At 39.5% G+C, this 26,536-nt stretch overlaps 2 protein-coding genes across 2 annotated transcripts in view; both read left to right on the forward strand.

Moving 5' to 3' along the window:
* Positions 1 to 2,616, forward strand: part of LOC127942456 (GTPase IMAP family member 8-like) — a 92,333-nt gene extending 89,717 nt beyond the window's left edge. The window contains exon 7 of the mRNA XM_052538167.1: positions 1,724 to 2,616. The gene's annotated coding sequence lies outside the window, so the exon portion shown is untranslated. The remainder of the gene's footprint in view (positions 1 to 1,723) is intronic.
* Positions 2,617 to 4,302: 1,686 nt separating this feature from the next.
* Positions 4,303 to 26,536, forward strand: LOC127942403 (uncharacterized). Its single transcript, XM_052538102.1, has 8 exons — positions 4,303 to 4,577; positions 6,335 to 6,373; positions 6,607 to 7,164; positions 7,943 to 7,984; positions 8,195 to 8,857; positions 10,374 to 10,403; positions 10,497 to 11,180; positions 23,585 to 26,536. The coding sequence occupies exons 1-8, from the start codon at positions 4,562 to 4,564 to the stop codon at positions 25,525 to 25,527; spliced, it is 3,975 nt and encodes a 1,324-aa protein (XP_052394062.1). The 5' UTR covers positions 4,303 to 4,561; the 3' UTR covers positions 25,528 to 26,536.

A 26,536-nucleotide genomic window follows, 5' to 3' on the forward strand; every position in this document is an offset into this window, starting at 1 on the left:
ACCATGTGTTCAATAACAAAGACACTAAAGATCAGGCGCAGGTTTCTGAGCTGCTGGATAAGATTGACTGTATGGTGGCAGCAAATGGAGGGAGTTTCTACACCAATGAGATGTTCCAGCAGGTGGAGAAGAACATCAGAGAAGACCAAAAGAGAATCATGAAAGAGCGAGAAGAAGAGATCACGAGAAAAGAAGAAGATCTGAGAGCCAAGTATGAAGCAGAAATAGAAGAAATGAAGAAAGAAAATCAGAGAGAAAGACAAGAAATGCAGGAAGAATTGAGAAAAAGTGAGGAAGAATTCAAAAAGAGAGAAGAAGAGATCAAGAAAGAAACAGACGAAAATCTACAGAAAGAGCTACAGAGAAAACTGGAGGAGAACCAGAAACTATTTGAAGAAGAAAATAAAAGAAAAGAAAAGGCTTTGGGAGAACAACAACAGAACTTCATAAAATACTTGGAAGAAAAGCACGAGAAAGAAAAACAAAAACTTAAGGAGAAGATTCAGCGTGAAGCACGAGAGCAAGCAGAGTGTGAATATCTCATAAAACTGGAAAGAGAAGTAGCTGAAGCTTTAAGAAAAGCTGAAGAACAACTACCACACAGTGCAAAACGAGCTCGTGACTGGAGTCAGTTCGGAGGGTTTATCGGAGCAGCCACTGGAAGTTTTATCGGTTCTTTTGAAGACCTCGTGTGCTGGATTACCAGCATACGGTCTAAATGTCAAACTCAACAGCTAACTGAAGAATGAGTTTAGGTACAACCCCAAATCCAAACAAACTGGGACGCTGTGCAAAATGTGACTCTGCCTATGAAGACCCAGTTAAAGTTAATCTTTGTGTTTTACTGTTGTCTACATAAAATCATGCCTCTTACAGATTGAAATCATAGAGAAATGAATGGTTGAAATCAAACTTTGATGCTTGCTATCTCATAGTTAGAGTTTGAGACTTTAGCCTGCATTTCACAGACAGGGTCACAAATGTTAATAAAAACAGAATGCAGTGATTTGCAAATCTCATAAACCCTAAGTTTATTCACAATAGAACATAAAAAACATAACCAATGTTTAGACTGAGGAACTGTACCATTTTAAGGGGAAAAGGCAATTTTGAATTTGATGGCTGCAAACACATCAAAGCAGGGACGGGGGAAGAAACTGGAAGAGTTAGTGTTTCTAAAAATGAAACAGCTGGGGAAACATTTAACAATTATTAGGTTAATTGGCAACAGGTCAGTAACATAAGTGTGGGCATAAAAAGAGTCTCTCAGACGTAAAGATGGGCTAAGGTTCACCAATTTGTGAAAAACTGCATCCACAAATTGTGCAACAAGATTACACTAAATAAAATTGTGAAGACTTTGAATATCTCATCATTTGCAGTACATAATATCATCAAAAGACTCTCTGCACAAGGGACGAGGGTGAGAATCAGATCTTCAGGCCCTCGGGCAGCACTGCATTAGAAACAGCCACGACTCTGTAATGGAGATCACTGCACAGGCTCAGAAATCACTGTCTATGAACAAGGTCCATGAATGCAGGTTAAAGCTCCGTTAAACATATTAGTTGTTATTTGTGGACATGATCCAGAAACGCTGTTGTCTTGTCTGAGCCAAAGCTCATTTAAAATAGAGAAGGTAAAGTGGAAAACTGTTCTTTCTGTGGTCAGATGAATCAAAAAGTTATGTTAATTTTAAAACCATGCATGCCTTGTCTTCCAGACTAGAGCAGAGAGACCAGCTTCTCCTCAGCGTTTGACACATGGATCATAAATCACTCTTGAGTTCAACAGGATTGTTAGAGAAGACTTGGAGGAATCCAGCAGAACTTCAAACGCAGAGAAGCACAGAAGCATTTCAAGCCTTTCACTTTCACAATAAGTCTGTTTGTATTTTTTTATTTTATTTTTTGGGTCAGAGTCTAACAACGTTTGTCAGGATTGGCTATATTAATTGTTCATCATTATCTTTTTTTTTTCTACACATTTTATTCAGTCTTTCTAAAAATGGTGCCTGTGTATTCTTCAGATTTAACTTAAAATGGTTTGGAACGTGTGTTTTGTTTTGTTTTTCAGATAAATGTTAAAATAAACAGTGCTGTTTTTTGCTGATTCTCAGTTCAGTTTGTCTCTTGAGCAGCAGGTAAACACAGCTGATGGTGGTGTGACAGTGTGTAACCCACAATGCATTATAAATTACTTCTATCATTAGGCTATATGTTAAAAAATGCAAACACAAAGTGGGACACATATAGTCTTTAATCTGAACTAATGTTGCAAATATGAGTCCATCTGTGTAGGTAAACAACAATTTAAACATGACCTTTCAAATTGCATTTAACTAAGTCAATGCATCCCAATGAAATAAGTTATGTTAATATGTTAACAATTATAATACAGGATTTTGCTCAAGGCTCAAAATAAGATGTAAAACTATGAATTATTTGTATGAAATATTGTGGTTTGGACAGGAAAAAAACAGAACTGTTAGAAACTTCCGTCTTCTCCACGGTTTTCATTTCTATAAAAGTAGGGGAGAGCGGGGGCGAAAGTAACGTGGGACGAAAGTAAAAAAACGATTTTCTCTGAGCCTCTTTCTGCATTTGCATTCCCAGCTATGACGGTATATTCAGCATGCAATCCTGAGAAATATCACGTGATTTCCTCATCGTTTCCCGAAGTTAGGTCCGTAAAACTGTTTTCGAGTACAAAAAGTAAATTATTGAAGCGGTAATTTTTTTTTTATTAGTTGTGTTGTTTTTCTTGTTTCATGTGTCACAGTAATGATCAATCTACAGGTTATTTAGTGCTTTAACACATCCTAAAGTTTGCATTTTACATTTTATATATATATATATATATATATATATATATATATATATATATATATAAAAGTAAATCGAGTTTAAATGTCTTGAGTTCCTGTAGGGACGAAAGTAACAGTTGTTACTTTTGTCCCGCTACAGTGACAAAAAGTATTTATTTTGTTCCGGTGCATGCTATAACTGTGAATTTCTGTGTCTTGCATCATTTCTTACAAATGTTTATGTCATATTATACCAAAAGAATATGTCTGAGTGAGGGTCAGAAAGACAGACAGAGGTCTGGTTTTATCCAGATGTTTTTGAGAGGGTGTTTCTGGACATAGAGGAACATCTCTCTCTGGGCAGCTGCTACGTCACATTTATATTTAGGTTTTAGCCATATCTTAGTCTTTACACCTCCACCTGTGAATTTGCAGTGTTTCCAGATGTTTTAACGCACATTTTCAATTTATGCATAAAAACAACTGGATGGAAACATAAATAGGCCTACTGTTACATTATGTTTAGAGTTTTTTTATTATGTTAATGTGATTAAATTTTTATATTGTGCATTCTGTAGAATTTTTTTTATTATATAAAAATACATTGAAATTTACAATAAAAAAAAATACAGTCAGGTTTTAAGACATCAGATGAAACTTAAACTTAAACTTAAAATGAAAATATGAAAATGTGATTTAATATATTTTTTTTTTTTTTGCAAAGATAAAGGATAAAATATGTTTGCAGTTACTTATTAACAAGGTCACAATCAGGTATACTCAAGAAAAATAAGAGAAATAATTCTAGCTTATATTGTTGTTACTTTCGTCCCAACCGATGGGGTCAAAAGTAACAATGTGCAACTTATGTTCAAAGTGAAATTATACTGAAGTCTTTCTACATTTCTACAAAATACCACCTGGTATTGTTAGATCACACTTCTGAGTTACTGGCCACAGCAGAAATATATCTCTGTATACAACATTATCTTTTAAAATGAAGTTTTTCTGAAAAATGGTACTTTCGCCCCTGCTCTCCCCTACTGATGTTTCTGTGAGTATTAATAGTATACATTCAGCTTGTTCTATAGCACTGTATGAAGTTAGAGGATATGAATATTTTGACCAGCGCCCTCCTGTGGTGGATTTAGTTCGTACATGATCGTTTCTACAGTGTGACTTTACTTTCGGTTTGGAAAACGATGAGGCGTTGCTTGTAGCCTGTAACGGCGCACATTTCCGGCAAGATCCATATATTTAATACTTATCAAAATATTATTTTACAAGGAATAATTTTTTTATTTTTTTTTTACTGCTGTCTTAAAACATACTCTCCTTAAGAAATAAATACTCCAGACGCCTGCTGCTGTGTGCAGACGTTTGTGTTTGGCGTTGGTTTACGGAACAATCTCGAGAGCGCATTACTGTAGCGCGAAAACACATTAATACAATGCACGAGCGCTAATCTCTCCGCTCGCGCTCGGATTTCCTAGCCATAGGAGCAAAGGAAATCCGCGGGCGAGCGGAGAGATTCGCGCCCTTCCATTGTAGTTAATGCGCTCTCGAGATTTGTCAGTAAAATAACGCCATAACTGGGTTGAGCTTTTAATTACAAGAGCAGAATTAATCACACGCGAATATTCGAGTTTTGAATCTTTATGTTGTAGTCTCTTCTGATAAGCGCATGTATTTTTCTCCTCGCTGTTTTTCTCCTCTATCAGATTTCTCGTTGGATTTAGAAACTTGAAGGCAGAAATGGCACAACATCTGCGTGAGTATCAAATTATAACAAATTAATGTGTTTTATGTACAGACCCTGCCTTACAGTATTGCTGGTATAAACGCTCGTTAGTTCATTTTAGCTGTTAACATTACATTACATAAGTCCGTGCTTTATGGCAGTGGATCCCAACCCTTTTTCCCACTGAGCCGCACTATGGTCCAAGTGCAAGTCTCGCGGTCCGCACACATAAAGCCGAATTTACATAGCCTATTATATCACCAGTGCAAATCAACATTATTTATAATATTATAGCCTAAATATTACGATATCTAATCGACGACATTCATTTAAATAACTCTACTTCCCATAATCAAAACACCTGATGCTATCGGGAGCTGACCAATTTTGTGCAATTCGGTTCGAATATGTTCGTGATGTTTTTTTTCTTCTTCTTCTTCACATTCCTGTAATTAAGGATGTTTGCTGCGTAGTTTGGGTATTTCCTTTTGCCTAAACTTCCTCGAGTGAGTCTCGGGGCAAACCGAAAGTCCTGCTCAGTTTTACTTAAATAATGGTTGACAATTTGAATTGAATTCTGCAATTTGAACAATTTGAACAATTTGAATTGAATATTAAAATAATATATATATATTATTTTACATAAAACATTAGTTCATATCTAATATTTCTCTAGTACATTTATTATTTACAGACACTTTGGTGCATTTCTCAAATCAGAAATGAAATTCTCAAAACTACTTGTACAACCTGCACATCATCTAGTCATTTATACACATCATAAAACCAGTTTCTCATTCTCTTGAACAAGTTACGATTGCTTTTGTACATTCATGCAATTGATTACACACATTTATCTGCGGTTTCCTACATTAGTTGCTAATGTCATTCTGATGACAAACTTAGTGTGCTCAAGAGAAACGTGGCCTGCTGTAACTTGAAATATGTTTATTCACTTTTTCATAACCCGAAGTATGCATTCAATACAAAATGCAATTCTTATATTGTATTTTCTTTTTAAATGATAATTTTACAGAGGTGCATCTATTCTAGTGAACTCAGGTGTACATATAACATATTTAATGATCCCTTACAAATTACTTTTGGTGCAATAAACTATCTTAAGTAGTTTTGTCTTTTTCTTGAACTGATTTAAGCACTTAATTCACTGACAGTCGTGTTGAGCTGCTTTGTCGAAATGAAAATACTGATTATAAAACAGCTTTCTGTGTTGCTCACATTTATTGTAACTCTGAAGCAGTTTGCATTTGTATAAAGTTATATATATATATATATATATATATATATATATATATACACATTAGATTGACTTGACAAACTGTCTAGCTCCTTGCTCTCTGAGAGTAAGAGAGTACAGACCATGAGACCAAGGTTTTTTTTTCTTTTCCTTTTTTTTTCTACGCAGGGTTGGGCACAGTTCAGCAATCATTCTGACCACAGGAAGTTTCATTGTTCAGACATAAAAAAAAATAATAAAACTTGGCTGTTTCTATCCATAGTCGTACTTGATCTAGCAGTGGTTCAGCTACAATCAAGAAATACAGAGGGAATCTGATTTTAATTAACATTTTGATACAGAGGTCTTAAAGTATTACATCTTAAATTATTCATGAATCCCAAACAGTAAAATTGATAGTAACTTGAACACTCAGTTTCAGATTAAAAAAAAAAAGTCTTTGTAATGTGTTCTAGTCAGTAAGATAATAATGCAGATATTAATTAGCATTAATTAATTAATTAATTAATTTGTTTGTTTTCATTTATAGGAAGCAAGAGAGACCAAAGCCCAACTGATAGTCCCAACAGTAAGTACAACATAACAAATTATGATTGACAAAAACATATTATTAATATTAATTAATAACTGGATACAGGATCTAAACCATAAATAATTAAACCAGACTTAATGTTTGCATGTTAATTCAAAGATTCTTATTCTCAAAAACGCTTGTTTGTTTGTTTGAGTCAGTATTATGTAATCAAAATGGTAAAACTCCTTTTGACGACATGTATGTACAGTATGTATCGTGTGTTTCAGTGAGTGATCTGAGGATTGTCCTGGTGGGGAAAAATGAGTCAGAAAACAACAGAGTGGGAAACTTAATTTTCAATAAAAATGTGTTTGGAAAGAAAACACCACAACCTGATGTGGAGACATTCACGGAAAGAGTGGAGAGAAGAAACATCACAGTCATCAACGCAACTCATCTGCTCAATCCAGAACTCAGACTTAAAGAAATAACACAATACGTGTCCAGGTTGTGTCCTCCAGAGCCTCATGTGATCATACTGGTGCTGCAGCTCAATGATTTTAGTCAGAAGAATAGAGACATATTGCCTTCAGTGTTGAACTGCTTTGGTGAGCATGCGATGAAGTGCACAATGATTCTGACTACTGATGATGAGACACGCAGCGCTGAACATACATTTGAAAATGAATATATTCAAGAAATATCTACAGAATGTGCAGGAGGATGCCTTCAACTTGCACAAAATACAAAACACTCTCAAATACTTCAAAGAGTGGATGAAATAATCAGTCAAGGTGTAGTTGAAGAGACACAGCAGATCTCATCTCTGCATGAAGAAGACGGCAGTAAGTCTTCTACACTTGCTATCTACTGCTATGAAGAATGTGTTCATATACCAGTCTGATTATTATAATGTGTCTGATTTAAAAGGTTCACCCAGTAATGTTTAGTTTGGTAATTTTTTACAAAATAAATGAAATATAAATTGATGATGCACATGTTAATATCCCTATTTGATTTCCAGGTATATATTCTATCTACCAAAGGTTACTGACTTTTAATGCCAAAGCTGAAATGTGTTAAATAATGGTAACAAACTATACAGAAAGTAATGCAGGACAGTGAGTAGCACTACGTTATCACATTACTTATACTACCTTTTAACTATTTTTAACTTGTAAACAAACTAATCAGTAAATATTATTGATTTTAGGATTATGAATTTAGCATTTTCTAAGTTCATCATTATTAGGTAATCAGTCATTGTTCACTGAGAGTAGTTTAATTAAGAAACTGTGAACTATGACCAATTATAAGCAATAGGTATTTGGTTAATATTAAATATAAATTTGAGTTTTCTCTAAAGAGGCATAATTAATTATTAAATCTTTATAATTGGTCATAGTTCTTAATATATCTAATCCCATTCAGTAATAATGAACTGTAACAGTTCTAAATTTGCTATTAATTACCGATTTGTTAATCTTCTTTCCATATTAGTGAAATGTTAATATAGTGATCTTCATTTGTCCTGAATTATTTCCTAGTAACCTAATATGACAGACCGTTATTCTATTGTCATATTTATCACATCTGATATTATATGGGTGATGTTATTTTCAGGGAAGCAAAGGCGACGAAGTCGCAGTGGAGGACGCCCTAACAGTAAGTTCATTAAATTATAGCTATATTATAACCACAGACTTTTATAAAATATAGATATTTTCAAAATATTTAGAATTGTTCTTAATGTTGTGAATTAATTCAATTAGCCTATATGAATAACAGCCAAGCCTTTTATCATTCCTTAATTAAAAACAGAATATTAAGGATTTTCAGTGTTTCTACATATGCATGTGTTCTTGTGTGTTCCAGTGTGTGATCTGAGGATTGTTCTTCTGGGGAAGAATCTATCAGAAAACAGCAGAGTCAGAAACTCAATCCTGGGAACAGATGCACTTATAGAGCAGCACAATGTGCTGAAAATCAGTGAAACAGTGAAGAACAGACACGTCACAGTCATTGATCCTCTTCATCTGCTGAATCCTGACATCTCAGATCTTCAGATCACACAGACAGTGAGAGAGTGTGTGTTTCTGTCTGATCCAGGACCTCATGCGTTCATAATCATACTGCAATATAAAGACTTCACTGAGGAGGACCTGAGAAGAGTGAAACATGTGCTCAACAAATTCAGTGGAGAAGCGATAAAACGCTCTATCGTTGTCACGACTGATGAAGAGAGAGATGACTCGTACATTCATCAGTTAATAAAGGAGTGTGGAGCAAGACATTTGGAGTTTGAAAGAGAAAACCCAGAATGGCAATTTGACATATTCCATAGGACTGATAAGATACTTCAGGAGAACATGGAAGAATACCTCACATGTGAAATATTTCATGATGCTGAAGGAACATCAGTGGATGAAGAGCGAAGATCTCATGGTTCAGTCAGATCAGAGGAAAAATACAAAGAGCGTTCTTATTACAAAGATGATGGAAAACTCGAACAGAGCAAGAGAAGTGAAGGAAGTCTAAGTACAATTTCAGAATTAATTTTCTTATTATAATAATCAAATAGAATAACTAAACAAAACTACGTTTTAATAAACAAAAAAAGCTTCCAAACAAAACATGGCAAGAGCTTTCATACCAATTTGACTATGAGAAGCACTTATTTTGTTACTGTTGTTACAGTTTTTCTCAGTCGCTTTGGTACATTTCTTGAATCAAACTCACAATTTGCAAAACATAAAGTGCATTTCTCAAAACAACCCGTACAAATAGCAAATCACCATGAATTACCTGCAAAAGCCAGTCTCCTGCTCAAAATCCTTAGTTCATCTCTCAAAAATAAATATCTGTGTCAATGAACATATCACTGCCATCAGAATGACAAGTCCTTGTGTTATAGTGTACGGATAAGACAGTCAAATTGCTTAGTCATGTTGTCAATATAACAGTGTACTCTGGAGGGATGATCTGATGTAAACCTCTGTATTGAACAATATGCCATATGCTTATGTATGCCATATCCATTTCAAACGTACACATTTACACATTACTGTATGTGGGATATTGACTGAAAGAGACTGGATAGAATTCCCAGTTACACTTTTACAAAGTCTGACCAAAAAAAAAAACCTTTACAATGTCATTGTTATATAGAAAAGGAAAAACAAATATGGACACAAATATGAAAATAAGTCCATTTTCAGAATGTGTAACTCTTGTGTTGTCCTCTGTCTATACAGTATAAGCTTTCCTACTGAAGATTCATGAGATGAACCTTTGAGCTATTTCAGAGAAAGGGTTTATCATTGGTTTATCATCTACATTCTCTACATAAGTCAAGATTCACTTGGACAATTCATGCCAAATGTACAAAAAGTCTAATAATAATGTGTAAAAATAAATATAAAAAGTGTGCTAGACAGTTTTTGACAACTAGATTAACCATTTTGCATTTAATGACTTATATGATGAACTAAAGACTAGATGTTTTGAAGGGTAAGACTGTTGCACAGAAAACTATGCAATACGTTTTGAGCAACATGACATGAGCAACTGATAATGTAGGAAACTGCCGATAAACATGCATAATCAATTGCATGAATGTACAAAAGCAATCGCAACTTGTTCAAAAGAATGAGAAACTGGTTTTATGATGTGTATAAATGACTAGATGATGTGGAGGTTGTACAAGTAGTTTTGAGAATTTCATTTCTGTTTTGAAAAATGCACCAAAGTGACTGAGAAAAACTGTAAACTTGTGACCTGTGTCCTTTGTCCTGGAAAGATTCCAGCAGACAGATTTTCACAAAACCTGTACTGTTAATCATTCTCAATGAATAAAGTGTGCATGTGTATAATGTAAACTGAAAAACACATGGAGAAGAGAGAACAGCTTTATAATGGATCAAATAACAAAATAAAATGAATAGTAACAAAACAAAAACAAAACAGTTTATATGAAAGATGATTGCAGATTTTAAATTTGTAATGACATTAAATTTTCAAACATTTAGTTGTGTTTTTCTTTCTCTTTAAACAGTTGACATAAGAGAGTGGATTCGCTCCAACTGTAAGTTGACGAAACTATTGGAAGTTAAGAATTTCATATTCTAAAATGTGGTTGTTGTTTACGGAAGTCTAATGTTTTTAATATGTTTTTCAGTGCCAGCTAATTACTCTGGAAAACAGAAGCTGAATCTGGTTCTGTGTGGAAGTGATCCAACATTTGAAGTCTATGTGTCCAAACTTTTACGTGGAAAAACTATAAAATCTTCACCTCAGAGAGAGAGCAGTGAAGAGTGTGTGAAGAAAGATGAGAAGATTCATGGTCGTCAGATCAGTGTGATAGAGCTTCCAGCTCTGTCTCGTCTCTCAGAGGAGGAAGTGATGCGTCAGACTCTGCACTGCCTGTCTCTCTGTCATCCTGGAGTTCATGTTTTCCTCCTCATTGTTCCTGTTGGTCCACTGACTGATGAAGTCAAAGCAGAAATAGAGGAGATCCAGAATAACTTTTATTCCAGAGAGCATTTCATGGTAATGTTTATCAGTGAAGGCACTGTTAAAAGACAAGATACAGAGTTTATAAACAGCCCAGAATCTCAGAGGTTAATCAGTCTTTGTGGAGGTCGGTACAGAGTGATGGGTTTAAAAGAGCATGAAAGCTCAAGACAGATCCCAGAACTACTGGATTATATTGAGAACATGAAGACTGAACCCTATTCACTTCAGATGTATTTGAAAGTTCAAGAGAACAGAGCCAGACATGAAACAGAGGAGAAATATGAAGAGAAACTGAAGAAAATGGAGGATGAGATCAAACAGTTAAAGCAGAAGTTTCAGTCAGAAGGTAAGGATTTTTTTAAGCTTATGCTTCATCATCAGAATGTAGAAATAGTTTGCTCACAATGATGTGTGTTCTCTAAGTCTGTTGTTAATGTAGAACAATATTTATCTGATTCATAATTAAAGGGATAGTTCACCCAAAAATGAAAATTTGATGTTTATCTGCTTACCCTCAGGGCATCCAAGATGTAAGTGACTTTGTTTCTTCTGTAAAACACAAACAAAGATTTTTTTTTAACTCAAACCGTTGCAGTCTGTCAGTCATATAATTAAATTGAATGTGAATCAAGGCTTTTGAGAGTCATAAAACATACACAAACAAAACAAAATTAAACCCTGTGGCATTGATGTGTAAAGACACAAAACAATTGGCATGTGGAAGAACCTGAAAATTATTTATATAATTTTTTACCTCTTATACAACGCAATGTCCAACATCCGGCACATGACGTGTGTGTACGTGCTCTGGTATAGAAGCCATATATATGACAAAACAATAAATATAGACGAGATCACATGCATCAAATAACATAAACACAGAGAACATTGGCTGTATACTTGTCTAAGACAGCATTGAGTCAGCCCACGAGTCCTCATTTGCTCTATCTCTGCCACTTTAGTATCACCATGGCTTTTTTACGATATCCTCATGCCAATCACTGTAATTAGAAGCAGATGAATGTCATTCTGCACTTGACCTACTTACTCACTGCTCATCTCCAACCGCTCCCTCTTGCTGCAAACCCCAGTAAACCATAAGATGTTGCCCATGAGGTGCTGAAACATGGCCGGTGCCGCAAACAACCCAAATGGAGACATGACAAACTGGTGTAATCCAAACGGCATTGTGAAGGTTGTTTTTTCATTGGATGATGGAGATAAGGGGATCTGCCAATATCCTTTTGTCAAATCCTGTATCCAATAAAATCGAGCTATACCAAGCCAATCAAGTCATCAACCCGAGGCATTGGATATGCGTAGAATTTCAATGCAGCATTCACCTTACGATGATTCACATAGAATTGGATGGAACTGTCTGTTTTAGGTACAAAAACTATCAGGCCTGCCTAATTACTATGGGACGGCTCTATTACTGCCATCTCTAGGATTGATTCTAATTCCGTAAGTGTAATAAGTGTGATGAAACGGCTGAGTCAGTTAGATCCATCTGCAGCAGTTTATTAATACAGGTAATTAAACAGAGAACATTAGACATAAACTCAGGGTGGCATCAAAGGGAACTCAGGCAGATGTTCGTAGAGAACTCAGATAAGTACAAACAGAGGGTCAATATGGCACACAAAGTCTTCCTCAGGGTCTGGGAGCAGGTCGGTCAGGATGGTCATGATGGAAGATGGTAAGTAGAGAGGGGTCCGGGATGTCCTGAGACCTGACCCAGGAGCGTTCTTTAGGACCGTACCCCTCTCAGTCAATGAGGTAATGTAGAGCCCCGCCACGACGTCTGGAGTCCAGTATCGCTTGCACCTGGTAGGCCTCCTCCCCGTCAACCTCAATAGGAGGATTCTGCACCGGTGTGTTCCCCTCTTGGACCTCCGCTCTCCTGGGGGTGACTGCGGGGCTGAAAAGAGACACATGAAAGGTAGGTGAGATTTTGTTATGAGAAGGAAGAGCCAACCTAAATGAGACCGGGGTGATCTGGTGCAGAATTTTGAAAGGACCAATGAAGCGAGGGGATAGCTTCTTGCTGGGTAGTTTGAGACGGAAATCTCGGGCTGAAAGCCACACCCACTGGCCGGGATGGTACCGGGGACCCCCGCGTCTCCTCTGATCTACATAGTGTTGATATTAAATGCATATGAGCAGCATTCCTTGCTGCGCCGAAGCCAGGAATCTACCGCGGGGAGATCTGAGGGCTCGCCCGCCCACGGGAAGAGCGGAAGCTGAAATCCCAGGACACACTGAAAAGGTGTCAGTCCAGTGGCAGGCTTAACTAAGGAATTCTGAGTGTATTCAGCCCATACAAGGAAACGACTCCACTCCTGCTGATTTTGATGGCAGTAGGTCCATAGGAAATGAGTTAGATCCTGATTCAACCTCTCAACCTGCCCATTGGCCTGAGGATGGTAGCCCGAGGTGAGGCTAACATTAATATTGAGCTTCGAGCAAAGTTCCCTCCACACACGAGAAGTAAACTGAGGGCCTCGGTCAGTTACAATATCCTCAGGAAGGCCAAAGAGCTGAAACACATGATTGAGGAAGGCCTTGGCGGTCTGTTAGGCTGTGTCAAGACCAGACAAAGGGATGAAACGGCATGATTTTGAAAACCGGTCAATTACCGAGAGGATGGTGGTGAAACCCTGGGATTGAGGAAGGTCCGTGACAAAATCCAAAGCGATATGGGACCAAGGGCGTTGTGGTACCGGCAGAGGCTGTAAGAAGCCAGCTGGTTTCAGGTGAGAAGACTTGACCATGTTACAAGTGGAACACTGATGAACAAACTTGATCACGTCAGCTCGAAGGGAAGTCCACCAGAAGTGATTGGAGACTAGCTGAGTGGTGGCTGTGATACCTGGATGCCCCGCGCTGGAAATGCAATAAACCCCTTGGAGGACACGGTCGCTGAGCTTGGGAGGAACAAAGAGGCGGTACCCCGGACACTCCGGGGGTTCTGTATGTCTTTGCTGAGCTGTAGAAACCTCGGTGATGATATCCCACTGCACTGGTGCGACAATGAGAGAGGCAGGCAGAATGGGGACTGGTTCAGAACAGTCATGATTACTGTCGAACTGGCATGAGAGAGCATCTGGCTTGCCGTTCTTAGAACCTGGTCTGAAAGTGATTTTGAAATAAAATCTGGAGAAAAGAGGGACCAGCGAGCCTGACGAGCATTCAGACATTTAGCGGATTTGAGATATTCCAGATTTCTCTGGTCCGTAAGCACAGTGAAAGGATGACACGCCCCCTCCAGCCAATGTCTCCACTCTTCAAAGGCGGCCTTCATCGCCAGAAGCTCTCGATCGCCCACATCGTAGTTGTGCTCTGCTGCATTCAGCTTATGAGAATAAAAACCGCAAGGATACATTTTAGCTGGATTACCATGATATTGTGACAGGATGGCACCCACGCCTGTGTTAGAAGCATCCACTTCCACAATAAACTCTCTCTCAGGATCTGGGTGATGGAGAATGGGTGCTGTGGTGAATCTCCTCTTTAAACTTTCAAACGACGCAGTGCATTCTGAAGACCAGCAGAAACGTCTTCCTCCTCCTTGGAGTAGAGAAGTGAGAGGAGCCACAATCATGCTGAAATTTCGAAAAAATCTGTGGTAAATCGGCGGCGCTGTAGCTCTTTCACTGACGTGGGTTGAGGCCAGTTGACCACCGCTTGTACCTTGTTGTCATCCATCACCACTCCGTCGGCGCTGATGATGTAACCCAGGAATGAGATCCGAGTTTGATCAAACTCGCATTTCTGTATCTTTGCATACAACTGGTACTCGATGAGGCGCTTGAGAACAGATCACACATCCTGAACGTGCCTTTCAAGGTTGTCTGAATAAATCAGGATGTCGTCAATGTATACAATTACACTCCAATTGAGCAGTTCTCTGAAGATCTCATTGACAAACGCTGGAAAAACTGAAGGACTGTTGGAAAGGCCGAACGGCATGACCCGATATTGATAATGGCCGGAGGTTGTAGAAAACGCCGTCTTCCAATCATCACCCTCCCGAATATGAATAAGGTTGTATGCATTTCGTAGGTCGAGCTTGGTGAAATATTGGGCTGTGCGGAGCATTTTAAGGGCAGCTGGGACGAGAGGGAGCGGATAGCGGTATTTGACGGTGATCTCATTGAGACCCCGATAGTCTATGCACAGTCGGAGACCCCGATCCTTTTTTTTAACAAAAAAGAAACCGGCAGTAGCAGGCGATGTTGAAGGGGTAATAAAGCCTTTAGCAAGCTGTTCTTCAATGTACGAATTCATGGTCTCGGTCTCTGGCTGAGATAGGGGGTTTACTCGACCGTGCGGCGGCATGGTTCCCGGCAGGAGCTCAATAGCACAGTCGACAGCATGATGTGGAGGTAAGTGTGAAGCTTCACGCTCGCTGAATGCTTGGGCAAGATGATGGTAAACATGGATGGATCTCCTGTAGATAAATGTCCACGGAGGAGCTGGCACTCAATTCAGGACCCTGGACAGTGGGCATGCATTTATTCAGACAAGACAAAGACCACTGGATAATCCTCCTCTCTGACCAGGAAATTTGCGGGTTATGTCTCTCCACCCAAGGAAACCCCAGAATCATAGGATGAAGTGGCAAATGAATAGTGTAAAACTGGATGGTCTCCCTATGTTGCGAGTCGATGCTGAGGGTGAGAGGTGGTGTGAGTTACTTTTTGCAAAGGTTAAGTCAATAAAATTTCCAGCAGCTCCCGAGTCTAATTTAGAAAAATAAAACATTTTTAGAAGAGAGTGAACGTGAACTCACCACAGCGGGGTTACAAGAAGTGGATTTCACTGGGCAGGAAGCCCTGAAATGACCAGCCTGACCGCAGTACATGCATAAATGATTGTGCCTTCTCCTCTCGCGTTCTGCCTTGGAGAGGTGGGTGTATCCGAACTGCATGGGCTCGGGCTCATACCAGGTTGAAACTCAGGCTGGTCCTGACCGGAGTGCGACAAGCCCGGATGAGATGATCGAGCCAGATGGCAAGTTCCATGATCTGACTGAGGGTCTTTCCGTCATCACAACAAGCAAGTTCTCCCTGCAGCTCCGCATTCAAAACCTTCTGATACAATAGTTTGAGAGGAACCTCCCCCCAGCCAGTCTGAGCGGCGTGCATACAGAAGGAGAGAGTGTAATCCGCTGCAGTGGAATTCTCTTGACGCAGGGCGAGCAACAGTTTCCCTAGATCCTTTCCACATTTCACAGATGGCAGTGATGGTAATTGTTGGTTTATAGTAAACAATGCAACGATTCCACACAAGCCATGTCTGAACAACAGCTTTTGGTTCAAACAAAAGGAGACTGAAACATAATTAGTAAGGGCCACAGGTGCTCTTTATCAAGACACAGTCAGCCAATCAGATCACAGCAGGATTTTCTACAGCCGCCCCCAAATATGTTAACATATTTGCATTTACAGAAAGTTCATGTGGTTGAATTATCAGAATCAGTCAATTCAGGAAGAACAATCAGACGGTTGACTGGACGAATTAAATATTTCCCTTTGCTGAAAATCTCAGCAACTCTCACTCTTCCATCAGAACTTGGCAAAATCTTACTGACAGTCCCTATAGGCCAGTGTCCCCAAGGAAGCTGAGGTTCCACAATCATGACGATAGCAGAAGGAGCTATAGGATTACCATCAAGTTCCCACCTTTGACGAGTCTGAAGACTTGGAAGATAATCTCGAACAAAACTGACCCAGAATCGATCCGCAAGAACTTGGCTGTGTCTCCACTTTCTACGGGTAAGTAGTTCTGAATCTGCATACATCACTTGAGGAAGAGATGCATCTCGCCGCCCCATCAGTAGGATATTTGGCGTGATTGGATCAGGGTGTGAAAGTTTTGAAGATACATAGCCAAGAGGTTTTGAGTTTAACAACTCCTCAATTTCAACGAGCACTGTATACAAAATTTCCTCTGAGACTACTTGTATTCCCAGAACTACTCGTAATGCCGTCTTAACAGACTGTATCTCTCTCTCCCAAGTACCTCCAAAATGGGGAGAATATGGCGGATTGAATGAGAATTTAATTTGCTGTTGGGCTAGTATCTCTTGGAAGGAAGGACTAAGCTGCGAAAATGCCTCCTGGAGTTCTCTTTCTCCTCCCTTGAAATTAGTTCCTTGATCAGATACTACTTCATAGGGCCTACCTCTACGGGCTACAAATCTTCGAAGGGCCAAGAGGAAACTGTCAGTATCCATACCAGAGAGGAGTTCTAAATGAAGACACCGTGTCGTCTGGCATTTGAATATAATGCCCCACCTCTTCTCATGTCGGCGACCTACTTTGATGGTTAAAGGCCCAAAACAATCCATACCTGTCGACCAAAAGGGGGGCTTATACAGGCGAAGTCTGGAAACTGGTAGATCAGGCATTCTAGGAACTGAAGGCACACCTTTCCACTTCCTGCATTCAAGACATGATCTCTGAATCTTCTTTATTAACTGTCGCCCTCTCAGAACCCAGTATTTCCGACGAAGCTGAGCGAACACTCTTTGTGGTCCTGGATGGCACAGAGTGGAGTCATAATCAGCAACCAAAAGTTTGGTAACATTATTCTTAGGATCTAAAACAATTGGATTAATAGCTTCAAGATCCAAATCCTCACTCTGACGAAGTCGTCCACCCACTCTTATTAGCTCTGTAACGGGATCATATTCTGGTGCCAAACCAACTAAACAGCTGTGTGAGGGAGCTCCATGACCGTTTTTTAGCAGTTTATATTCCTCAGGGAAATCTTCCACCTGGGCTTGACGCAAAAGACATAATTCTGCTTGTGTTTGAGAAGGTTTAGTCTCAGCTCTTAAGTCCAAAGAGAGGTTCTCAACGGTTGCTTCAATCAACTCTGACCAGGTATTGAATTGAGATGCATCGTACTTGAGAGAGTTTACTGAGGCTTGATTAAGTCCACAAAACAAAGGTTTTCTCAGCTCTGTCCCAACCTCCTCTGTTCTTAAGGCTGGAGATTTTGGCCATTGCTGATAGCAAATATAGAAAAGGTGGTCCTTGAAACCAAGAACTGGTTGCGGACAATTGATCAAGTCTCTTGCCTCGAGTGATGTCATCTGCTGGATTACTTACAGTGTCAAAATATCTCCAGTGATCCGGTCTAGTATACTCAAGAATCTCCTTAATGCGGTTTCCCACAAAGATCTTGTACCGGCAGGATTCGGACTGGATCCAGGTCAACACAGTTGTGGAATCACACCAAAGTGTCACCCTTTCAACATCCAAGGTGAGTTCCTTTTGCAACAGGTTCGCCAGCTGAGCCCCGGTCAGAGCAGCACATAGTTCCAAACGAGGAATAGAAATGGTCTTCTTTGGTGCTACCCTTGAATGAGCCATAGAGATATAGAAATCTCACCATTTCCGTTTACCAGATGCAAATAGGAAACTGAACCATAGGCCTTTTCGGATGCATCGCAGAATATGTGAAGCTCTCTGATGACTGGATCTTCCCAATTCATTCTTGGACCATACCATCGAGGTACTTGGAGCTTGACCAAATCTGGCAACTCTCCTTCCCATGCCTTCCAAGCTGCCTTGATCCCCTGGGATATCTGGATTATCCCATCCTCTGTTAGGTTTCATCCATAATTGTTGCAGAAGAACTTTAGTACGTGTCGTGAATGGAATGATAAAACCCAGAGGGTCATACTTGCGAGCAAGTATACGATATATCACTCGCAAAGTTAGGACAGTATACTCCACTAGACGGTGCTTATAGCTCAAAGTATCCTGCAAGCAATGCCAACTTAATCCAAGAGTTCCCTCGCATGGATCTGTGCAGTCATGACTTAACCCCAGGTTGGTCTCTACTGAACGAGCTTCGGCTGGTAAGTGGTCAGTCACAGAGACATGGTTACTGGCCCATTGTCGAATCTCAAAACCTCCTTCAGCCAAGGAAGAACGCAATTTCATAAGCATCTCCTTGGCCTCTTCAGTAGTTGGAAAACTTTGTAGGCAATTATCCACATAAAAGGAATGCAAGACAGAAGACTGAACATCTTGAAATTAGACTGGAAGATTCTGAACACATTTCTGGAGAGCATATATGGCACAACAAGGGCTACATGTAGCACCAAAAGGCAAGACCTGCCATTCATAGACATCAACTGGATCATTTTGTCTCATGTTTCGCCACAAAAAACGTAGCAAAGGAGAATCAGAAGCCAGGAGACCAACTTGATGGAACATTGATCTAATGTCTCCACTTATCGCAACTTGATGTTCTGTAAACCGAAGTAAAACTCCAATCAAGGTAGGGCCTAGAACCGGTCCAGGTAACAAATAGGCATTTAAACTCTCTCTGTGATACTGATAGGAACAATTAAATACCACACGATGCTTGCCATTATGTTCTACAAGATGGTGGGGAATATACCAAGATTCGTCACTGAGATTAATCTCATTTAACTTTAGTTTCTTAACATATCCAGCTTCAATGAGCTTCTGAATCTCTTTCTCATAAATAGCTGCCTGTGCTGGATCCTTAGCTAGGTGTCTCTCCATTCGACGCAAAGCCGGCATTACTGCCTCTTGAGATGCTTTAAGGACTGGTGCATTCTCAACTCGAAGTAAAGGAGTCGCATATCTTTTGATTCCGTTCAATTCTTCTAGCTTTGTTTTCTCGTCTAGACATTTGAGAGCTTTCTTATCTTGTTTAGACCGCAGAGCATGCTTTGGATTCTGAGAGAAAGGAATTACGTCAACTTGCCATAACTTCTCCACATCTTTATGCAACTGATCTATGGAGAGAGATGCCTGGAAGAAACACTGAGCCGTGGAATTAGTCTTCTCACCCAATGAAGTAGGTCCATGTAGTACCCATCCCAGTCGAGTATGCAAAGCGGCTGGACTTCCAGGAGGACCAAAACGTACTTGCTCTTTGGAGCAAAGAAGGTGAGGATGATCAGATCCCACTAGTAACAAAGGTTTAACTCTCTGAAACTCCTCCAGAGGGAGGCCTCTTAGATGTTGGTAGCGTCTCTGTAGGACTTGTACAGGATAAGTTTGTTCAGGTAAGTCAATCATTTGAGCAGTAAATGCACCTTGTATCTGGTATTTACTTTGCTTGTGAGAAGCTGGAGATATGGTAAAGGAAACCGTTGCACCCTCAATTTTCTCTGTGTCTTGCCGAATGGTTCGAAGAACCAATGATTCTGCCGCCCCATGAAGACCTAAACTCTCTGCTGCAGAAGACATGAGCATAGTTCTCTCAGAACCATCATCTAGGATAGCATATGTCTCCAGAGTCTTTCCTTTGTGGCTCAGAACTACCCTCACAATTTTCAGAAGAACAGAGTTCGGACCACTTGATCGGCTCAAATAAAATATCCTAGAATCTGGTTTGCGAACATTTACTTCATGCAGTACTCCTAAGTGACGATCTTGACACAATGGACATTTTCCTCTTAAGTCACACTTAGATGATCTATGGGCCCAACCACATCTCCAACAACGATTATTGTCAATAATCCATTTCCGTTTGGCTGCCGTATCGAAGCTCTGAAATTCAGGACAATGACTTAGATGATGATCATTACTGCCACAGCTTGCACATGACGGTTTAAGGCCCTCCTTCTTGCCGTGTCGCAGAATTTCGTGGTTTGCAGTTTCAGAGTTCCTTTTTTGAGTTGGATTAACTTCTTGCCTTATGCCATGAAGAAATGTAGCTGTGTGATATTGGGACTTGGTAGGCCTTGCTTCTCTTACCTGATACTTTTTCATACCTTTAGACTGTTCAAACACTTGGGTAGCTAGATTCTGACAATCTGATTCTTCTTCCAACCAAACTGAAAAATTCACCAAGTTGTAGGACTGGTCTGGTCGGGTGGTTTTGACATATCTTGCAAAACTAGCAACCTGATGTGCTGGAAGTTTACTGAGTAACTGATGGACATGTGATGCACAGGATAATTCCTTTGCTCCTTCTTCATGATCCCAGGATTGAAGCATTCCCACAAGAGCTTGAACTCGTACAGCAAAATCACCAAATCCACCAGAATCTCCTGAACGTACAGCGGGTAAGTTCTTAATTGTAGCAATCTCTCGCAGCACCAACTGGTGAGGTTGCCCATATCTTTTCTGAAGAGCTTTTAAGGCAGTAGTATAAGGCTGGGAATGATGGGCATAAGCCAAGGCCAGAAGTCGAGCTGCCTCCAACTTCAAATGATCAAGAAGAATATGATACTTGTATTGCTCAGTTTCCTCTGAGGGTAACAAATTCTTTAAAGCCATATTCAGCATGGCAAACTCATGGGGGTCATCACTCTTCAAATATGGAAATGAAAGTCTTTCAATACGGGCCGACCTGGAGGGATGTAGAGCTGTCATACTTGCGTCGGGCACATTCATGGGTGAATGAATAGACATATGCTGGTTAGGGACCATCATTTGCATTCCAATTGGGGATAGTGCAGTTATTGGATTTACATCTCTTTGCTGCCCCTGCTCCAGAGTTGCTGATGCAGTGGTTATAACTCTGGGTATCAAAGGATTCTGATGAGACATAATAGAAGGATTATCTTGCTGCGGTACAGTACTAGTTGTCTGCTGTTCTAAAGAAGTTTGATGTGAATGACCAAGAGAAGCATAAGTAAATCCAGCTGATAAATCTCTAGGAGGCAATGTTGCAACCCTTGAAGGAACTGGCAGAACATTCTGGATATGAGCTGGATATAATACTGGATACGAATAATCAGGTAGATATGGAGGCCTTAAAAATCCTCCATTTGGAGGGAAAGTTGGCCAACTTGGAGGCATCCACTGGTGACCAGGCATACAGAATGCATTTCCCTGCATTTGATCAGGTGGCCAAAGGCTTTGGTCCCTTCCTACTTGTTGATCACTGGGATAAAAACTGGGATTCATTTGATGATGACTGAAGATGAAAGACCATTACGTTGTTGCTGAGTTAAGCCTTCACCCATTACATTTGGATGCATTAAAGGTGGCCTGAGGTTATCTGGGAGTGGAACTGAGAGCCTAATAGGCGAACATGGATCAGAAAGATGCTGGTGTTGTCTCTCTGATGGCCCTCTAGTGGTGACTGCTGAGGAAGTAGGCATTGAGGAGGTAGATGGCACATACTCGTGGCCTATGTTTCAGTCGTGGCCTAATGGTTAGAGGGTTGGACTCCCAATCGAAGGGTTGTGAGTTCTAGTCTCGGGCCGGACGGAATTGTGGGTGGGGTGAGTGCATGTACAGTTCTCTCTCCACCTTCAATACCACGACTTAGGTGCCCTTGAGCAAGGCATCGAACCCCCAACTGCTCCCCGGGCGCCGCAGCATAAATGGCTGCCCACTGCTCTGGGTGTGTGCTCACAGTGTGTGTGTGTTCACTGCTCTGTGTGTGTGCATTTCGGATGGGTTAAATGCAGAGCACAAATTCTGAGTATGGGTCAACATACTTGGCTGAATGTCACTTCACTAATCACTAATCACTAATCTGCTACTGGAATGGTGGGTCCATTAAAACTCATTCAGTCATCAAGTACTTTTCCCAGTTTATTTGTGCTGACATATAGGAGTAGACATTGCACAGATGGCAGTGATGGTAATTGTTGGTTTATAGTCAACAACGCAACGATTCCACACAAGCCATGTCTGAACAACAGCTTTTGGTTCAAACAAAAGGAGACTGAAACATAATTAGTAAGGGCCACAGGTGCTCTTTATCAAGACACAGTCAGCCAATCAGATCACAGCAGGATTTTCTACAGTGCCGTTGCCCACTCCAGCGCTTTTCCCATAAGCAGGGTGCAGATGAGAAAGATGGAACCCTCATCGGTGCGATGTTCTGGAGCCTGCTGGCTGTGATAGAGCTCGCACTGCAACAAAATCCCTTGCAAGTGGAGGGTGAGCTAGACGTAGGAAGCAATACAAGAACTTTTTCTCCCTGTGCAAATTAACGTAGTCTGGCTCCCATGTTATATAGCTGGCTTTGCCTATCCTGGGCCTGTAACAAATTCTCCATCTACAGCCACCCCAAGGTGTGGAGTTTTGTTCTCATGTCCAGCACATATTGTATTTCATTTCGACTTTCTGAAGGTCCATCCTCCCAAGTTTCTAGCAGGACATCCAGCACCCTACATATAATCTAAAAGTAATTAAAAAAACAGTCAAAATACATTGAAAAGTTAGCAACCTAGATTATGTTACTAACTACAATTCCCAACATGTATTTTGAAATCAGTAATGGATAACAATTTTTAAGTAATCTACCCAGCTCTGTGTATGTGCAGGCACATACTACACATAAATACTGAAAATTTTTGTTTACAATGGAGAACGTGGACTAGTGTGCAGACCTTCATCAGCAGTAACAGCGTCTAAAGCTCACAACATAAAAGTTACAATAACTGATAATTTTTATGTGAAAGAAATGACATGGAAATTTTATGCACAGCCGTTCTTGTTCAAACCAGAATACTCAGACCTAGAACTGAGAGAGATGGAGGGAACAGGGGCAAAACCACAAGCCTCAGTGAGACTGAGGGCTCTTGAGATGTGGTGTGTTCATGTTTTAGGTGCTAGTATAAAGAGTGCTAAAGAGAAATAAAGTCACCTAGATTTTGGATGGCTTGAGGGTGACTAAATTAACAGCAAATTTTTATTATTAGAGTGACTATCCCTTTAGGAAGTGTAACACTTGAATGTGTAGCTTGTGCTTTTAACCACATGATATTAACACATGTACATGCATTAGTTTCAGGTGCTGAATGTTCAGATGATCAGGAGAGTTTGAGGATTGTGTTGATTGGGAGAACAGGAAATGGAAAGAGTGCAACAGGAAACACTATTCTAGGAAGAAATGAGTTTGAGAGTAAAGCAAGCATGGATTCAGTGACGACTGTTTGTAAGAAGGGAGTTGGTGAAGTTGATGGTCGATCAGTAGCTGTGGTTGATACTCCAGGACTCTTTGACACATCACTTTCAAATGAACAAGCGGTCGATGAAATAGTGAAATGTGTTTCACTCTCATCTCCTGGACCTCATGTATTTGTCATTGTGTTGAGTGTGGGGAGATTCACCAAGGAAGAAGCAGACACTGTGGATCTGATAATGAAGATCTTCGGTCCAAAAGCTGCTCAGTTCAGCATCGTTCTGTTCACTAGAGGAGACGAACTTAATGATGAGTCCATACAAGATTATGTGGAGAGAGGAAACCATGCTGAGGTCAAGAAACTGATTAGAGATTGTGGAAACAGATTCTTGGCTTTCAATAATAGAGAAAAACAAGACAGAACTCAAGTGAGCCGACTGTTAAAGATGATAGAAGAGGTGAAGAACAGTAATCAGGGTCGATACTTCACTAACAGCATGTTTGAGGAGGCAGAGATGTCCATTAAGAAGAGAATGGAGGAAATACTAAAAGAGAGAGAAAGAGAAGTTCAGATTCAAAGAGAAGAATTAGAAGCCAAATATGAGCTGGGCATGAAAATCCTGTTGAAGAGACTCGAGGATGAGAAACAAAGAGCAGATGAGGAGAGAATGAAGATGGAGAATCAATTCAGAGAAAAAGAGAAACAACTTAGAAAAGAGTTTGAAGAGAAAGAAAAAACAGAAAAGAAGGAAAGAGAGAAGGAAAACCAGAAACGATCAGAAGAAGAAAAACAGCGAAGAGCTGAATATATTAAAAAAATTGAAGAAATGAAGAGAGAGATTGAAAACCAGAGATCACAGTATGAAAAACAGCAAAAAGAAAGAGAAGTAGAAGATAGAAAGAGAGAAGAGAGATACAGACGAGATCAAGAAAAAATGAAAAAAGAACAAGAACGTGTTATAACAGAGTTAAAGATGAAAGAAGAAAAAGAAATGAAAAAGAGAGATTTAGAGGAAAAAAGGAAAAAAGAACAAGAAGAGAAAGAAAGAAAAGAATGGGTGAGAAAAATAAAAGAGGCTGAAAATGACAGAAAAGAGACTCGAGAAGAAATAAAACGACAACAGAGAGAATGGGAGGAAGAAAAGAAACGACAGATGAGAGAACGAGAGGAAGAAGAAAGAAAGAGAAAAGAGAAACATGAGGAACAGCTGAGAGAAAAACAAGAAGAAATGGAGACAATGAGAAAGAAATTTGAAAAAGAGAGAGAAGAAGAACAACAGAAGATAGAGGATGAGAGACAGAAACAGAAAAGAGAAAGAGAAGATAAAGAAAGAGAATATGAACGAAAGAAAACTGAAATTGAAAGACATTATGAACAATTGGAACGAGAGAGAAAAAAGGGATGGGAGAGAAGAAAACAAGAAGATGATGAGAGACAAGAAGAAGAAAGAAAGAGATGGAAAAAAATGATTGAAGATCTGAAACAAGAACAACAAGAAGAGATAAAGAGAAGAGAAAGAGAGAGAATAGAAAGAGAAGTGAAAGAGAGAGATAAAATGAAACAGAAACATGAAGAGGAAATAAAACAGATGAAGAGGAAACATGAAGATGAAGCCAGAAAACAAGCAGAAGAACTGCATGATTTCAGAGAGAGATATAATCAGCAGGTTCAGGAGCTCACAGAGATGCTGGAAGAACGTCAGAAACAACAGGAATTACTGGAAAAACTCTATCAGCACCTGCATGCACAAAAAGGAGAAGAAATAAAAGAGCTACAAAAACAAGTTGAAAAACTGAAAAATAAACCAGGCTGTATCATTATGTGATTGATTTCAAGCATAAAGATGAGTGCCAACAACATTTATGCTTCCGTTAATTTTTATTATATTAACTTACCTTAAGCTGTTTGATTAGAATTGCCTTGCTGACAAAATGAGAAAATGTAAAAAGATTTCATTTAGTTTTTCTGATACTGTTTTGAACCATTTCATATTGGCATTTTCATATTGCTTGCATACTACAGTATTACATAAAAATGTCAAATACTGCAATATTATTTTTTTCCCCATTGTTTTCACTTCTACATCTACAGGTGCATCTCAATAAATTAGAATGTCATTTATTTCAGAAATTCAACTCAAATTGTGAAACTTGTATATTAAATAAATTAAATGCACACAGACTGAAGTAGTTTAAGTCTTTGGTTCTTTTAATTGTGATGATTTTGGCTCACATTTAACAAAAACCCACCAGTTCACTATCTCAACAAATTAGAATATGGTGACATGCCAATCAGTTAATCAACTCAAAAAACATACAAAGGTTTCCTGAGCCTTCAAAATGGTCCCTCAGTTTGGTTTACTAGGCTACACAATCATGGGGAAGACTGATCTGACAGTTGTCCAGAAGACAATCATTGACACCCTTCACAAGGATGGTAAGCCACAAACATTCATTAGTTACATTTCCACTGTCGAGTCAGTGCAAGCCAGTGTTTCGAATGGACCTGTAGCACCAAGGCCAACATTGCTCTGCATTTCCACCGTGGGGCAAGAAGCTCCACTGCGCTTCACTAAAACCCACCCTTTACACGCCTCTCATGAACAAAACATGACGCCACCCCATCATTTCACCAACAAAGAGAAGTTATCAGAAAACGAATAAGTCACTGGAATTAGCCAAATGAACATAAAACGTCTGTTTGTTTGCATGCTTTGTTAAATATTTAAATCCAAAAGCATCGTTGTTTTACTATAGTAAGTGATAGACTGATCATAATGAATAAATGTAACAGGATTGAAAATGAGTCACAGAAATAAAGCAGTATGAACATAA

This window comes from Carassius gibelio, chromosome A3 (genome assembly GCF_023724105.1).
Source record: "Carassius gibelio isolate Cgi1373 ecotype wild population from Czech Republic chromosome A3, carGib1.2-hapl.c, whole genome shotgun sequence".
NCBI classification, from domain to species: domain Eukaryota; kingdom Metazoa; phylum Chordata; class Actinopteri; order Cypriniformes; family Cyprinidae; genus Carassius; species Carassius gibelio.

What these genes read in the sequence shown, in the direction of transcription:
- LOC127942403 (XM_052538102.1), top strand. An exon ending in CAGTGGAGGACGCCCTAACA is followed by an intron (nt 7,985 to 8,194) that starts GTAAGTTCATTA and finishes TGTGTGTTCCAG; the next exon opens with TGTGTGATCTGAGGATTGTT. An exon ending in GAGAAGTGAAGGAAGTCTAA is followed by an intron (nt 8,858 to 10,373) that starts GTACAATTTCAG and finishes CTCTTTAAACAG; the next exon opens with TTGACATAAGAGAGTGGATT.